Genomic DNA, 15,525 nt, shown 5'->3' on the forward strand with positions numbered 1-15,525 from the left:
TGAATGGTACTCGCTATAAGTAAATAATCTTAAATGTAGCTGTTCTTGTTTTGATGATGAATTCTTGCACATTCATTTGTGAAAGTTTTTCAGATCTCAAAGTTTTAAAGATGACATTTCAGAGCTCTTGTGAGTTTATTATTATTTTGTCATCCAGTTTCACATTTTGTTCACTTGTCTCCATGGCATGGAGAGATCTGCATTGTAATCCTGTGAAAGTTGTTGTAAGTGGGAAAGTGTTATTTGTTCCTGGAGGGAGAAAATGGAGCAGCTTAAGGGACTGAGTATCCAGGGGCTGGAGGGGGATTAGCCACTCTGTCCCCTTCAGAACGGATGTGAGCCTTTCATCTCCTAGCTCGGGCTGCCTTTCCTGGCAGCCAAAGAAAGCATGTGCTCACCCAACGGTACCAACTGCTCAACTCAAAAAAGTTTGCTCTGTTCCATTCCTGAACAAATGCGCCCAGATTTAACCATGTGATTTGCCACTGGCATACCACAATAGGTAGAAGATAGAGCTATTACCATATAAATGAATCCAGGAGTTGTCTTTTTCATTTACTGGGCAGCAGAAGTGTGTTTAGCTTGCCATCATGACTATAACAAAGCTCAGACTCTGCACAGCACCAATTGCTGATAGGAAATCAATAACTATAGTTTTCTAAATAAGTTAAAGTTTGCTCTGCTATCGCTGGAAACAATGCTGGGCTATCTAATGTTTTATCAAGGTGATTTGTACAATGTCGAAATTTGATATCGTTCTCTCTTTCTGGTTCTCGTGTTTCCATCAGAGCACTATGCTGTAGCTTATCTTGCAGAAGAAAATAGCATTTATTTAACCATGAGGCCCATTATCACTTGTCCCGGGTTATGATTTATTTAAACAGCCTGATGAGTACAACCATTAATGTGCTGCATAAATACGCACACACGCCAACATGTGGAGAATGTGCCTGTGTGCTGCAGCATTATGTAAAACCCAAATCTGGGAGACGGAGAGTGTGTCCTGTATACTCTGATAAAACCAACTGCCACTGATTGACTTTTGCGAAGACTTCCATCTGGTGTGCCATGTGTAACCCTAAGTGTCCTAGGGGTAGTTTGTATGGATGCCTGTTTTAGGCGACTCCACAGCTGAAATTAGCTCATCTACATGTGAAAACAGATGTTGCCCTTTCCGCAGAGTCCAATAAGTTGTATTATGGAGCATATGGACAATTTTTAGCAGTAGATGCGCTAATACCTGAGTGGGTAGTAGCATTAGAAATCCCTCTTTTCTATAATTACAATTTTCACTTTATTACTTTTCCTTTTTACTATCAAAGTACTGATGCATTTCTGTTTTATCAAGTATTTTCAGTCCCATACCCCTGCAAACATATGTACTTTCTTTTATGTAATACAATGTTACAATGTAAAGGTGGGATTATGTGTAACATGTAAGGCAGGGGTGCCCAATCCCAGTCCTCGAGAGCTACCGTCTTGCAGCTTTTAGATGCATCCTTGCACCTGAATCAAATGAATGGCTTGTTATCAGGCCTTTGCCAAACTTGATGGCATGCTGAAGAGGTAATCAAACCATTTGATTCAGCTGTGTTGGAGTAGGGATGCATAGCTCTCGAGGACTGGATTGGGCACCCCTGATGTAGGGTTTATAAAGCACCTTGAGGCAACTGTTGTTGGATTTGGTCATATATATATATATGACCAAATCCAACAACAGTTTGGCAACTCAATATTAAATTGAGTTGAATTAAAGTATAAAGACAGAATGCAATAACTTACTTATCACTGAAATTCAGTGCTTAATAGAAAATAGGACATAGTGAAAAATACCAAATATTGCGGCTGATTGATAATAAAAACAAAAACACAGGGCAAAGGGACATATTTGCAACTTTCTGGCATTACCTTGTCTTTTAATTGCACAGCATTTACTATAGTTTCAAAGAAATACACATTTTTTTTCCATTAATAAGTGATTTTTAGTTACTTAAAAATTCACAATGTCTTTATATTTTAGCACCCAAACTTTTTAATAAAGTGAAATAAGCCAGACCTTTCATGAAAAGGTCATTGTCTGGATGGAAGCATTTGTTGCTTCAAAACCTGCATTTGTTGTTCAGCGTTTATAGAGCCTTAGCTGAAGTTTCATCTGTGCACTAATCCACCTCCATATCATCATGGATGCTGGCTTTTTCGGTTGAGTTTGAGCATTAATGATAAGCCAGATATTTCTCCTCCTCTTTAGCGCAAATACATATATATCAAGTACATTTGATAATGGTTTGATTATTTGATGATGTGTATATATATAGTATTCGCTGGATTCTACTAATTGTTCAATAATCGATTGAACAACTGATCATGAAATCCCCTGTTTTATTTTCTTAATAGTTCGTCCTTTGCATTGAGTTTTTATACTTCACAACTTTTGTTTTGTTGCACTTGTCCCCAATTTTTTGAAACATGGTGATAGCACCAAACCAAAAAACACTATCTCCGTTCATGATACAATTTTTTGTACTGAAATGAATAATGCTATCTCATGTTGAAATGTATTTTATCGTGATCATGATCATCATTTCTTTTTAACAAAAATATTTTTTCTATTTGCCATATCAGAAGACTCAAAACAGGACACTTCAAAAAGTAACTGGATTTTTGTTTGAAGACTATATTTTCTTTCTTTTGTGCTCTCCCCTCTAGTGGAATTGTGACTGAAATTGCTGGCAGTGGTCGGAGGGTTCATTCATTATATTTTTTCACTGGCTGTCAGCGGCGTGATTGAATATCTGTGATATGGTCAGACTATCATGCTCCAGCAGACTGAGTCCCTCTGCCATCCACATGGTGGATTAATGGTGTGATCTCTTTGACCGATTTACTTTGTGTGCAATGCAGGCAAATTGGACAGCTTGTTCCCAGATGACAGCTATATAGATATGGGAGAGATTGACGTGGGGCGTAAGGTCGCACAGCAGATTCCTCCTGGTATCTTCTGGAGATCCCAGGTCTTCATTGATCATCCCATGTACCTAAAGTTTAATGTGTCCCTAAGTAAAGATGCCTTAGTGGGGATCTATGGAAGGAGAGGTCTTCCTCCATCACACACACAGGTAGGCAATATTTACATGTCACTGATGCTGTTACAGTAAATGTATTCTACTGCACTTATTAATAGTATGACAGGTGAGTGCAGAATCTAAATGGTCGATGCACTTAGCATGTTTGAATGTTTGCGATGCCAAATCGCGTTACTCAATGTTGTGTTTTGTTTGCAAAAGACAATGGTGTATTGTAAATGTGATGTTTTATGAAAAAATTTCCAATCATGCCTGCATTGTACAAGGATTCTTCTTCTTTTCCCATTCTTCTTCTGCCACAAAATATAAATTGGGATATTGTTTAAAAGAATCTATCTAGCCATGTAGGAACGTGTCATGAATGCAAACCAATTCCGAGTTTTCTCTATTCTATTAAAAATCGCTTTCTTGTTGCAGAAAGGATTTATGGAAAACTTCTTCAGGTTCAATACCATCTGAGAGTCGCACAAAAATATTGGGCAGATTTTCCGTCTGTATATAGCCGAGAATGAGACATGTCATGTTATTAATCATACCTTGCCACTTGCTTCGCACAGTTGAGATTACTTCTGTAAATGCAAGTGCAGTTCAGCAAAATTGTTTATAGCATGAATTTTGTTTCCGCTAATGTCCAGTGATATTGATTTTTCAGTCAGCCAACAGAGTTGCCTGTTTCCTCTATTTATGCTTCAAAGAAAATCATCTAGAGCGGAGTTTTCGTAATGTGGCTGATTACACATAGAATGGCAGATGAGTCAAGATTCCCTTCCTTATGTAAATGAAAATGAAATGCCGTCTCATTGGTATTCATTGACTCAAAGCTGATGTGAAGCAAATCGGTGCAGATGTTATTTGGTAAACACTAACTTTAATTCCTCCAGCTTCCCTTTTTTCCACTGTAATAGTTTCAAACAAGGCTTTTATAAGATATGCGGACTCTGAAATTATCTCAGCCCATCCAGCCACGATGTGCCAAGACTTAACTCAAGCTCCTCTAGAATGATGAGTTATTCATGCAGACCAAATGATGCTCCACTATAAAGAGGGCTGAAAGCACTCAAGTCTCATGTGTCACTCTAATGGTGTGTCTGCGGTCCATCCATCAGTCTTTCTCACTTTCTGTGTTTCTGTCTGCAGTTTGACTTCGTGGAGCTTTTGGATGGGCGGCGGCTCCTGGCTCAAGACATCCATGGTCTGGAGGGGCCTGTGGCTATGCAGCGAAGCCTAGTACCCATCACTACACATGACACAGGCTTTATCCAGTATATGGACACAGGCATCTGGCATTTGGCCATCTACAACGATGGAAAAGAAACTGAAACTGTCTCCTTCCTCACCACTGCCATAGGTGGGTGCCCTGGGCATGACCTGCTGCTAAAACCTGTAATAGCAAACCGTAATCCCTATAATACCAACCAGGAGCGACTTTACCGCAAACAGCACAGACTTGTAGGCCATGAGTCAGAAACACTGAGAGTTTAAGAGCCGAGGAAAGTGCAGGTTAATCAAGGTGAAGCTGAATATTACAAAATCAGGACATCAGTGCTATCCCACCATGCCCCTGAGTAGGGCATTGAGAGATCATAATATCCTCATTACCCTGAGTGTCTTCCAAGCGAATCAGGGGTCCAGCTTCTCAGAACCATTTGCATACAATTCAAAGTATGATTGTACCCTCCTGCTAGTGCCAGTTTTGATCACGATTTGCTCCAATTTCCATCTACTTTCCATATATCATTGTAGGAAAGATGTTTCCCTCCTCTAACTGTGTGGCACGCGGCTGTGTTTCAGACATACGTCCTTCTTTGTGGAGGTGACTTCATTTTGTACACTCCTCTTTGTTCTCCCTAAAGCGCCTTTGATTAGCACTGCTGTATCAAGCAAGGTGTGAGAGGGCCTAAGGTGTCGACTTTCACGGGGATGGCAGCTGGGAGCTGTTCTCACATGCTCTTTAATTAAAAGCTCCTGGGCCAGAGTCCATCTGTGACAGGGGCTGTGCCAGGCAGCAGATCGATGAGAAGCTGTCCTCAACACCAAGTGGAGACAGGCAAGATATGCACTATGCCCTCCCGCTGTGCCAACAACAGCTGTAATTCAATACTTAATATATGATATGACACAAAAAGGGGGAGTCAGGGCAGTATGTTTACTCGTGCTTATTTCTTCTTGACTGGGTGTGCATGAAGGCCTCCTGTGGTTTACATAAGAGAAAACATAACTAGGTAAGGTAGTCTGGGGTGGGGCGAGAACTCTGTCTCGATTGAGTCGTATTGGAGCTGATCTGCTCACAGGAGCTCAGAGGGAGGCAGAGGGGCCCTTTTTAAAATGGGTCACCGGTTAAGTGCCCTTCAGCAGAAACTGAATCTTACCAACTGCCTCACTTGTATTGAGCCGTGGAGAAATGGAGTTGACCTTCAAGTAGAACAGCCCAGGTATAGAAATATATGTGAACAATATCGAACAGACACACTCAGAAACACCAGCAGCATTGTTTAAAAGACACTAAAAATTAAATTATTTCTGTGTTTCTGACAATGCTCGTAGAGAAAATTTATATATAGATCTTTTTCCTTGCCATCAGTGTACTCTCTATGTGCAGCAAATGAAGGGTTTTCTTGGTGCACATAGCCATGCCATAATACATCTGGGGGGATGGAGCGTCCGTGTCTTTAATCTGGGTTGCTCCTCATTACTTGGCTGTGACTCCATGGCAATGTGAAATGTGTCCCACTGAATGTTTTGTATCACAACCCTCTGGAGCATGAAGCCATTTGTCCCTGCTGCCTGGTGCCAGAAATGCTTCAGCCTAGGCACGGCAAAGCAAAGGGAAGCAAAAACCCAGCACCAGTGTCTTACTCTATGTCCCGTTTAACTCTCCAGCAGAAGTTCTTTCTGTACACAACCACCCATCATCCAAAGGTATTGAGCAACCTTAGAGAGCATGGCAAGTCGCTGATTAAACTTGCCTACTGCGCACTACTCTGTCCTCACCGACTGGAGACCCACACAATAGTTAGCTCCCCTGATATGAAGGGTAATGAATTTCAATGAAGCTCTGCTTGAATCCATGATTTATGCGCTGGCCTATGTTGAGTGTGTTGCTAAGAGATATTCAGGGCCTCCTTTCCATGCTCTCAGAGGAATCAGCCAATAGACATGGGCAATGTGCAGTCTACTAAACTGCAGCATTCAGAACAGGAGCACTCCAGTTCATGATTACTTAATTAAATGTGTATGTTGCAATGTTACAATGTTGCTCACCTATCAAATATCTCTGATATAGATACAATAACCTCTGTTATTGATGCTGGTATTCTAATGTCAGGGTATTGCGTTTGAATATCTCAGAGCCTTTCTTTATGAAAAATAATGGTAACCTATTTGAATCTATTGTATAAAGTGCAAATCTGGAATGTAATTATAAATCTGAGTGGGAATTGTTAATAGCTGGCTTGTAGACATCTATTCCTTTTCCCTAACCTTCAATCACTGCCCTACCTACACTGCTGGTCTCTGTAGCTTTGAGCAAAAAGTCCAAGCCTGCTGCTATAGTTAGATGTTCTTGTTGGAAGCCATCAAAACCCCACCAAAGTGCTGATTGCCTCAACCATGCCAGAGGATAGTTTCTCCTGCATCCCTTCACTAACACAAAATGGCAAAGGCAAGCCTGCAGCACATTAGATATCCGCAGCATTTCTCTGCTCGCTGCCTCCTCCTCCTCCTTTTTGCTGTATCTCTGGTCTGCCTGTATCTCTTTCTCCCTCCTCTCTTTGTCTTTTTTTTTTTCCTCGGTCTTGCATTGCATCCTCAGTGATGATTGACTCTCCAGAGTAAAGGGAAGCTGAATCCATGGCTCACATTTCTAGCCATTTGTGGAGCACAAGAGATTCTTTGTTCTGTAAGTTTTGCCTCAGAGTTTCTGCTGCCTGAAGGCAATGGACAAGATTGAATATTTTTCAGCACCATTTCAGGCTTAATTCAGTGAGCATTGTGCTTCAGATTCCTGCTGCTGTCTGCAGAGATCAGTGGTCAGTCTTATTTCTAATAAAAGCAAGTGCCGGGACATGGTTCTGTAGCACAAATAACTGTTTTGCCAATTAATTTGATTTTGTTAGAGGGATTGCTAGAGGAAAGCTTGGAAAGAGTGTGCGTGCTTTGCTGATTGTTTGCATCAAAGTGCCTCAGTTTAAAGCCATACAGTTAATTGCAATGGCCACGTCCAAGCACTGCATGAAAATTGTAAATGACAGTGTAATTTATAAGAAAAACTTACAGTGTAAAACTGAGATCACAGAATAACTCATGATGCCGTCAGATTTACCAGTCACAGCAGATAAATGCGGGTTCCAGAGTTGCAGACACTGTGCCATAAAAGAGTTAATTAGGCAGCTAGTACATGTGGTACTTAAGAGACTTTAATTCCTTTGTAACTTTTCGTAGAAGCCTGAATAATTAGAACTTGTACCCTTTTAGTGAAAGCTCATATTTGTTGTGAAACATTAGTAACACTCAAAATGTTTTGCATTGAAAAAGAAATGTTGACAGGATTGGATCCTCCATGCTTATGACTGTCATTAGCAAAGGGATAATAATCAACCCAAAGAAAATGAGTGGGAGGAAAATTGTTTTTCAAACCACATTACTCAATCTTTTGATTGCTCTCTTGCAGACTCTATTGATGACTGTCCCAGTAACTGCTTTGGGAACGGTGACTGTATTGCTGGAACATGTCACTGCTTTTTAGGATTCAAAGGACCTGACTGTGGGCGAGGTGAGTCACTATCTCACTCATGTTACCTCTGTTAATCATTCAGATGCATTTTCCAATTTATATTCTCTGCATGGCTCGAACAAAACAATTTTACTCCACAATTGCTTTAGTTGTACTTAAGACCTGTTTTATTTAATTAGGCAGTAATACTCGAAATGGTTCAGTACTCATACTGGAGTATTGGGTTGCATATGAAAGAACTCTATAAAAAGCTTTAGATTATAGGGCTAGTATTCACTCATTCTTTCAATTATTAAAGAAAGGCTCTATTAGTTTTTCTCCACATAAAAACAAATTCAGGCAGCGTGTTAGAATGATGGTAGGTTGTTTTTGTTACCTCTTTACACATACTGAACTGCCATCTGTTATCCATGTGTTGATCAGCACCATGCCTGACACTTTAATTCAGCTAATTTTTGTTCTTATGTTTTTTACCAGCCATTGTTAAGACGTTAGATATTTGTTGGCTGCTTTTGTTAGAATATATGGCACATCTGCTCTAGATGCCAAGGTACAGTAGTTTGTGCTAAATAATATTTACCAGACAGGACACCCTTTAACATTTTGGTCATTGTCAGAGCGAGGCTTTAACAAACACTCACTATTCTTTGTGCATGAAGAAGTCCATTCAGATGGATGTATGCTGTCTGCTCTTTTCAAAGCTGCCTGTCCAGTGCTGTGCAGTGGGAATGGTCAATACCTAAAAGGTCGCTGCATGTGTCACAGCGGCTGGAAGGGCTCGGAGTGTGACGTTCCCACCAACCAGTGCATTGACATCACTTGCAGCAACCACGGGATCTGTATAGTCGGGACCTGTATCTGCAACCCTGGCTACAAGGGGGAAAACTGTGAAGAAGGTGATTGTTTTAATATGTCATGGTTATGTATCCTAAACTAATAAAATCCTACATAATGTGGCTGCTGTAACCGCCATCTTAGCCTGTTAGTGCTTGACATTTTACTCATAATGGGAATGGCTATTAAGTTGGTATGGCTTACAGTCTGTTGAGTAGTAAAGACAGGACATCCTCTATGAAGAGCATTATAGCCATAACAGTTCATAAGCCGCATCCTAGGTGACTTTTCCTGTATAAATCATGGCTATAAGGCATTATGTTAATGGAAACAGTCCATTTATTGTCTGAAATTCTGAAAAAAAGTCTGATGTTAATCTTCTGGGAACTTCAGATTCATCCTTTGCTGGATAAGGCTTGACCAGATAAGATTGAAGGAGCCATTGTGTTTGTCAGCTCTTGAAGGCTCTCATTTCAAGATGAAAAATGGACCCTGGGAGTTTGATAAATGGGGGTTTCTGACATCCATAGGCCCCCATTCTATTTTAGGTGGAGCGTTAGCCATAAGGAGTGGAGGGGAATGTGGACGAGAGCCCTTTAACATTTTTACCTTTCTTCCATATGACCTTCAGCCACAATGATTAATTGCCAGGAGAGAGTTTCTTGTCAGTTAGCCTCTGATCTTTGTGCCTTGTGCCCAAACCATCTGCTAAGAGGCAAGAGATCCTGTTTGTCTTACTATAACAGCCTTTATAGCCATTTATGTCATGGTAAAGGGGAGCTGCCATGCCGTGGCCTACAGCTCACAGTGACTAGATATTGCTCGTGCTTGGTGCCCGTTTGCCATCTGTGTGTACCATGTAAATATTGTTTGGTAGAAAAAAAAACATTAATATTCTGATCATACTCTCCCAGAACTCTTGTTCCTTTCAAAGTGAACACTCATTTAGCACGTCAAGGGAAGGCATTAATTTGATATTTGTTGACTAATTGAACTTGTACGGTGTGCACTGAGACAGTGTACAAAAGCCACTGCATGGGAAGCAAATGCAAACTCTTCAAACTGTCTAGAAACTAGAGTTGACTATCTAGTTTTGCCTAGAGGTCTGGCTGTTGCCCCAGGCTTTCCTTACCATTCCTGTAGATTCTGTTAATGGTTTTGGTTTATTCAGCTTTGAATTATGCATTATGGTGGCTTTGATTTGTGAGAAACATGCTCTTATTAAACAGCCTTCGCTCTCTGAGAGGATTTTTTGCTGTGAGATAATGGGAGGGTGCCAGCACAAGCGTGGGCAGTACCTGTAGTTTTGTGCCATGAGACATACTGTGAAAACAGCCATTTAATTAGCTTCTCTGTAAATCTTGTCACTGATTTTTGAAAAAAAGATGGACCTCCTTGAATAATTTACCCCCATTGGACACGAGCTAAGCTGAGTGCATCTGCAGCTGAACTGCAGCCTATTCCAGTTGCCATTGTACTTTGGCTCAAATAGAGATGCCAGGTTGCCTCTGAAAGAGAGAAACAGCAGGTGACTAGTGTGTCTAACACTCTCTCTTTGGAACCTTTTTAGTGGACTGCCTGGATCCAACATGCTCAGGCCGAGGGGTTTGCGTCCAGGGAGAGTGTCACTGCTTTGTCGGGTGGGGAGGGCCAGGATGTGAGAGCCCTAGGGCCTCCTGCATGGACCAGTGCTCTGGACACGGAGCTTTCCTGGCAGACACAGGAACCTGCAGCTGTGATCCCAACTGGACAGGCCATGACTGTGCTACAGGTGAGTACTTCACTCAAAACAGAGTAAATATTGGCGAAAGCCCTTCTCACAGGCCAGTGCTGATTTAACTCTGATTAGCAAGTAAAAAAAAAAAGCAGTGCATCCACAGAAAATGTTGCCTTCAGTTCAGTTCAGTTAAATGTTTCTTAGTGTGGAATATGAGCAGGACATACACAATTATTAATGTAGCTTTTCAAAGACATAGAGAAAAAACAAAATGTAAATACTGAAGTAGTTTATTACTTATATCTTGGCATCTGGTCAGCACTGTGAGTGAATAAGGTAGCACGCGTTTAGTAGCTAATATAATTATAGGTGATATGTATAATAATTTTCAGGTTTAATGGATCACAACAACAAAATACCTTGACATCTCTTTTAGTGTACCTTTGGTAATTGCTTTTATCCTTTCAGAGGTAAATATTTGTTACTTTCTTTAAAGAAAATGGCTCACATAAAAGCCATAATTATTCTCATCAGTGATTAGTAGGAGGTCCTTCGATGGCTATCAGATTCTTTTGATTTGGTTCTAAATGTAATTCTCTTACAAATGGTTGTAGTTGTAGAAAAAAGAAAGACAGATAACAGAGATGTTGTCAGAGCCATGATCTAATGCAAGTTTTCGCTCTTTTTTGGGTTCTGGATTTCTTTACATCAGTGCATTGGTTCACAGCTGACTTTTTTCCTGCTCTGAAGCGTTGTTCCTATTGCGTTCATCTCGTCCATGGGGAATTGTTATTCAAAGTGTAGAAACAGCATATGATACAGTTTCATAGCTAGAATATACCTTCTACAGGATGTAAGCACGAAAAAAAGGTTTTGTGTTTTTTACAATATAGGTTACAAGTAGATTCTTAAAGTGCCGCGAAACATAGGTAACATCAGATTTGCACTCTGAGAAGTCTAACCAAATTCACATTAGAGGAAAAAAATTTTTTTTTTGTCTAAACATGAAGAATTTAAAAATTCACTCGACATATAAATGTGTTTATATTTGTTGACTGTATTTGTAGCAGATGGAAGTTTCAGAGAGCTCCAGCTCAAATTTGTTTATACAGGGACCAGAACAATTTTCAGTATTTTCATTTGCACACAATTTGGATCCTCAGAAAATATTTTTGAAAAGACTATTTTAATACACCAGTCGCTTTGCTTCATGAATCCTTTTATATTCTTGGCAGACGCAATGACCTATTAGGTAATCCTGAGGATTTTAAGGGGAAATGGGCAGTTAGTCTGAGTTTGCCTCACAGAGAAAAAAAGCTCTGCAAATGATGATGAGCTGGCTTTTTATTCTCCTTTATCCTGCTCATTGTAGAGTTTTCTGTGGTCTAATACGACACTAAGCTTGGTGGTAGGGTAGTATAGTTGGCACCGATAACCTTTCAGACATGGCAAAGAAAAAGATGGAAAGCTTTCGATACATTTTTCAAGATTCTTTATCGCCTCTTGCACTATTCTTTTAAGTCAGAAACTCGTTTTCTCGTGTTGCTTTGGGACAGTACAGCCTAGGTGAGCACGGCTGGTATAATGCTGTTAGTAGCCATAAAACAATGCCTGAGGTTTTATGTCCTTTAATATGTGTGTTTTTATGCCATTTTTGCTATTCCTCCACCCAGAGGAAAGTTTGTTTACTCTGTCCTTTAGTGCAAATGGTAACTGCCATCATGGGAATGGGGGTATTTCTCACTGAGGGCTCCTCTGGCCACAGATAATGAGGGTTTGCCTGCAGGCTGTAATTGGATCTTTATCATGTTAAAGGTTTCTACTTTGTTCCAAGTGAACAGTTGTCTCACAGTCAGTTTGAGTCTGTTTTCTCTGACCACTGTGTGTTGTAGTAACTGGTTGAGTTTATGGGAGAGGGGGGGATTGTGTGTGGGGGGTTTTTTTTTCCGCATTTTTCTTGATTTTTTAAAAAAAATATTGTGTTCTTGAGCTCAATCACTGTTGTTTACTAATGTTCACTATGCTCATTACTACTTCCTTCTTAACTGTAATATTTTTCAGAGGACGTAGAAGGTGTAGTTTGACAGAAAATATTTTATTCATAAAATGATTTATAAGCTCTAACTATTCCGTGTTTGCATGTGATTTCCGTTTGTTTGTATGTTGGTGTGCATAAGCAGCCTGTCAGGCACTAATACTGCCAGCACACTTTACCTAGAAATCAAAAGTCAGATGGAAAATCAGCATTTGCATACTTTGTGCTGAGCTGTAATTAGCAGAAGAGAGTGATTCTGATAAAAGCTTTTTAAGCTGGTAATGCCATGTTATGGTTTGTGGCTGAAAATACCACTCTGATTTAATTTGTAACAATGGCAAAATAGGCACTGTAAAGGCGGTAATTGACTTATTACAAGATTTTACCTCCAGTTTGGTCCCCTGTGGTCAAATTTGAATTGGCTTGGCTAATAAGCCAGGAATACATGGCTATTGTTCATCGTTGCCCATACTGCTAAGCCCCTTTTATTACAAAGTAGTTAATAAAGAGGTTAACATTTCAATGAGATTCATAAGTAATCTGTCAGCGTTTAATTTCTTTCAGCTTTCAGCTTGTCATACTCTCCCTCGAGTTCATGTGATGAGGGTAATGTCCCAGGCTCTATCACACCCAGTCAGGGAGGTCTTTCAGCTGCCACACAATAGCATCAGCCAGGCTTTACAGCAGCACTGTCTTTCAGTCTCCTTCATTGCGTCAGTGTACTTCTTCCTCTCGTGTGCAGCACTTAGAGAAAATGAAGAAGAAAACCCCCCCCACCAAAAACCAGTGTATTCATATCCTCTGCTTCAAATCATTTTGTGGAATCTTGCCTCCTTCCTGTAGACCACAGTAGAACATGTTGCAAAGCTTTGACCGCTTCGTGTACAAGAAGGGACATAACGTTTACAGTTTAATCAAAATGGCAGAAGTGACATTGTTGCCATTTCTACAAAAAGTTTCAGCTGAGCATTTTTTCCTCTTCACGCCTTTTGTAGCACAAAAAGCTAAATTTACAAAAGAGGAGAAGAGGAGAGGAAAAGAATAAGTCTGCTAAGGCTGCCACAATCCTTGTCTTTTCTTGGTAATGGACTTATTAGATTTGTATTGTCAAAAAGGATTGCCCCTTATGAGGTGCAGGAATTTCTTTTCAGCTGCCATCAGACAAGGTAGTGGAGCGTGGCTGCCTTTCCTTGACAATAAATTCTGGATTTGTCTTTTTTTCACCCTTGTCGCCTTGTCCCATCACCGCCTTGTCTTCCCTTTTCCATCCCACTTCCACCTCCCCCCCTCCTTTTCTTTCTTTCTGTCTTCCCCCCGCTCTCTTTTTTTTGTCCCTTTCTATTTCTCTGTCTCCCACAGAGATTTGTGCATCGGACTGTGGTGGTCATGGCATTTGTGTTTCGGGCACCTGCCGCTGTGACGATGGCTGGATGGGCACTGGGTGTGACCAGAGGGCGTGTCACCCACGCTGCAACGAACATGGCACTTGTAAGGACGGCAAATGCGAATGCAGTCCGGGTTGGAACGGAGAACACTGCACTATTGGTAAGATGGGAATAGGTTTTGGGTTTGGTTGGGGCGGGTGGTGTCTCTGTGTTTGGGAGGGGTTTGGGAGGCCAACAAAGGCAAAGACTGACATTCTGCCTGCCTATGTGAAGGGAAGGGTCTAGGTGGAGAAGAGTGGGAAAAGCATGCTTAATTGAATTTGTGCAACTCAGTAAAGCATGAACAGGTTTACTCAAGGATCTGAAGCTTGCCTTCATGCATTTTAATGTGGGAATGTGCTAAGGTGTCCTTTCATTTTACTCATCCTTTTCCTCATCTTTTTCTTTGCTCCCTTTCCGTTTACTATTAATTTCAAATGCTTACATGTGAGTCATTGTGAGTAGGTCAACCACTGCTTTTCGCTGTGTTTATGCTAGCGATTGTTCCCCTCCAAACACTTGCAAAGTAAGGTTTTCAAAACCTTGACTGAATGTCAAGAGCTTTCCTGAAAACCTTGGCTCACATAAGCCAGTAGAAAGTTCAGCCTACTAGAGTCATTATATGCTGTGTATTTTGCAGTGGTTCTATGCTAGGAATAGTTCATGGATTGATCATTTTGGTATAGTTTTTGTATTTTTGGGGGTGAAAAAAGAAAACAGTTTATAATTAAAAAGAGCAGCATGGTCTACACAACACTTTAGATTGAAAATGTGCTTTCAGCATGTTTGCTTTGATGGAGGTGGCACTCTCGCTGTGAGCATTTTGTGAGCATTTTTCTGTCACCGGGAAATGGTGACTGCAGTAATATGCAAACATCAAAGTGCCCCCAAGTTGTTATCATAACTAAGCAGTAGTTGACCTCTGTTTGTGACCTGTCCTCTTTGTTTCACATGCCCTTGTTTGACAGGATGGCATGAAGATAATTTAGTTCTGCTGTTGGATTTCTGAGGTTTGACAGTTTCAGTTTAACTTGAGGTCATTAAGAGAAGTGTTTTAATGCAGTTAGCTTTCTGATATTTCTGATATTTTGTGTCAACGCTGTCAAACCTCTATTAAACATTGGAGAAAATCCACAGGATATGCTATGTGATGTCTGCTTTGCAAGACTGCAACTTTGGCATTCTGTGTTCATGTATGGATGCATCTCTTCTCTTCTCTTCTCTTGATAATATTGGATAAGCTATTTGAATGGATTTATAGAGCTATATAAAAGATGTACCAATCAATTGACCACAGACTGCAATTGGCTGGCAGCCTGGACCGGTGACCAGCCAGTTAGTCTCATATAAGTCTGATTACAAGTGGATCCACTTCATGCATGGATAACACAGCCCGACAGACACGCTAACATGTCATTAGTGTGTGTCTGTGGCCATAAGCAAGTTTTTTTTTCTGATTATTGTGGAAGACGCAAAATTCACCAAAACTTTGTAGCAATAAACGTGACACTAGCTAGACTGAAGCCAGCAGACTAAGTAAGAGTCTCAGTATGAGTAGTGAAAATATCTAAGCCGTTAACATGAAAATTATGGAGATGGGTAAAAAACAGAAAAGGGTTGATGCCCTGTTATCTAGTAATAAACTTTCTGAAAAATAAAGTAAGTAATTTAAATCTAAATCTATACATATTAAATACAAT

The 15,525-nt window shown here is 40.5% G+C and overlaps 1 protein-coding gene across 4 annotated transcripts in view; it reads left to right on the forward strand.

Moving 5' to 3' along the window:
• Positions 1-15,525, forward strand: part of tenm4 (teneurin transmembrane protein 4) — a 146,076-nt gene that overhangs the window by 74,709 nt on the left and 55,842 nt on the right. For all 4 annotated transcript variants that reach the window (XM_086262155.1, XM_086262156.1, XM_086262157.1 and 1 more), the window contains 6 exons: positions 2,902-3,116; positions 4,221-4,431; positions 7,753-7,854; positions 8,517-8,711; positions 10,220-10,420; positions 13,761-13,946. In XM_086262155.1, coding sequence (XP_086118281.1) covers positions 2,902-3,116; positions 4,221-4,431; positions 7,753-7,854; positions 8,517-8,711; positions 10,220-10,420; positions 13,761-13,946 — 1,110 coding nt within the window. The remainder of the gene's footprint in view (positions 1-2,901; positions 3,117-4,220; positions 4,432-7,752; positions 7,855-8,516; positions 8,712-10,219; positions 10,421-13,760; positions 13,947-15,525) is intronic.

The sequence above is a fragment of the Aulonocara sp. 'chitande type north' Nkhata Bay genome, linkage group LG14 (assembly GCF_057382095.1).
Source record: "Aulonocara sp. 'chitande type north' Nkhata Bay isolate Kocher_YH1m ecotype deep benthic linkage group LG14, A_spYH_male_GT1.1, whole genome shotgun sequence".
Taxonomy (NCBI): Eukaryota; Metazoa; Chordata; class Actinopteri; order Cichliformes; family Cichlidae; genus Aulonocara; species Aulonocara sp. 'chitande type north' Nkhata Bay.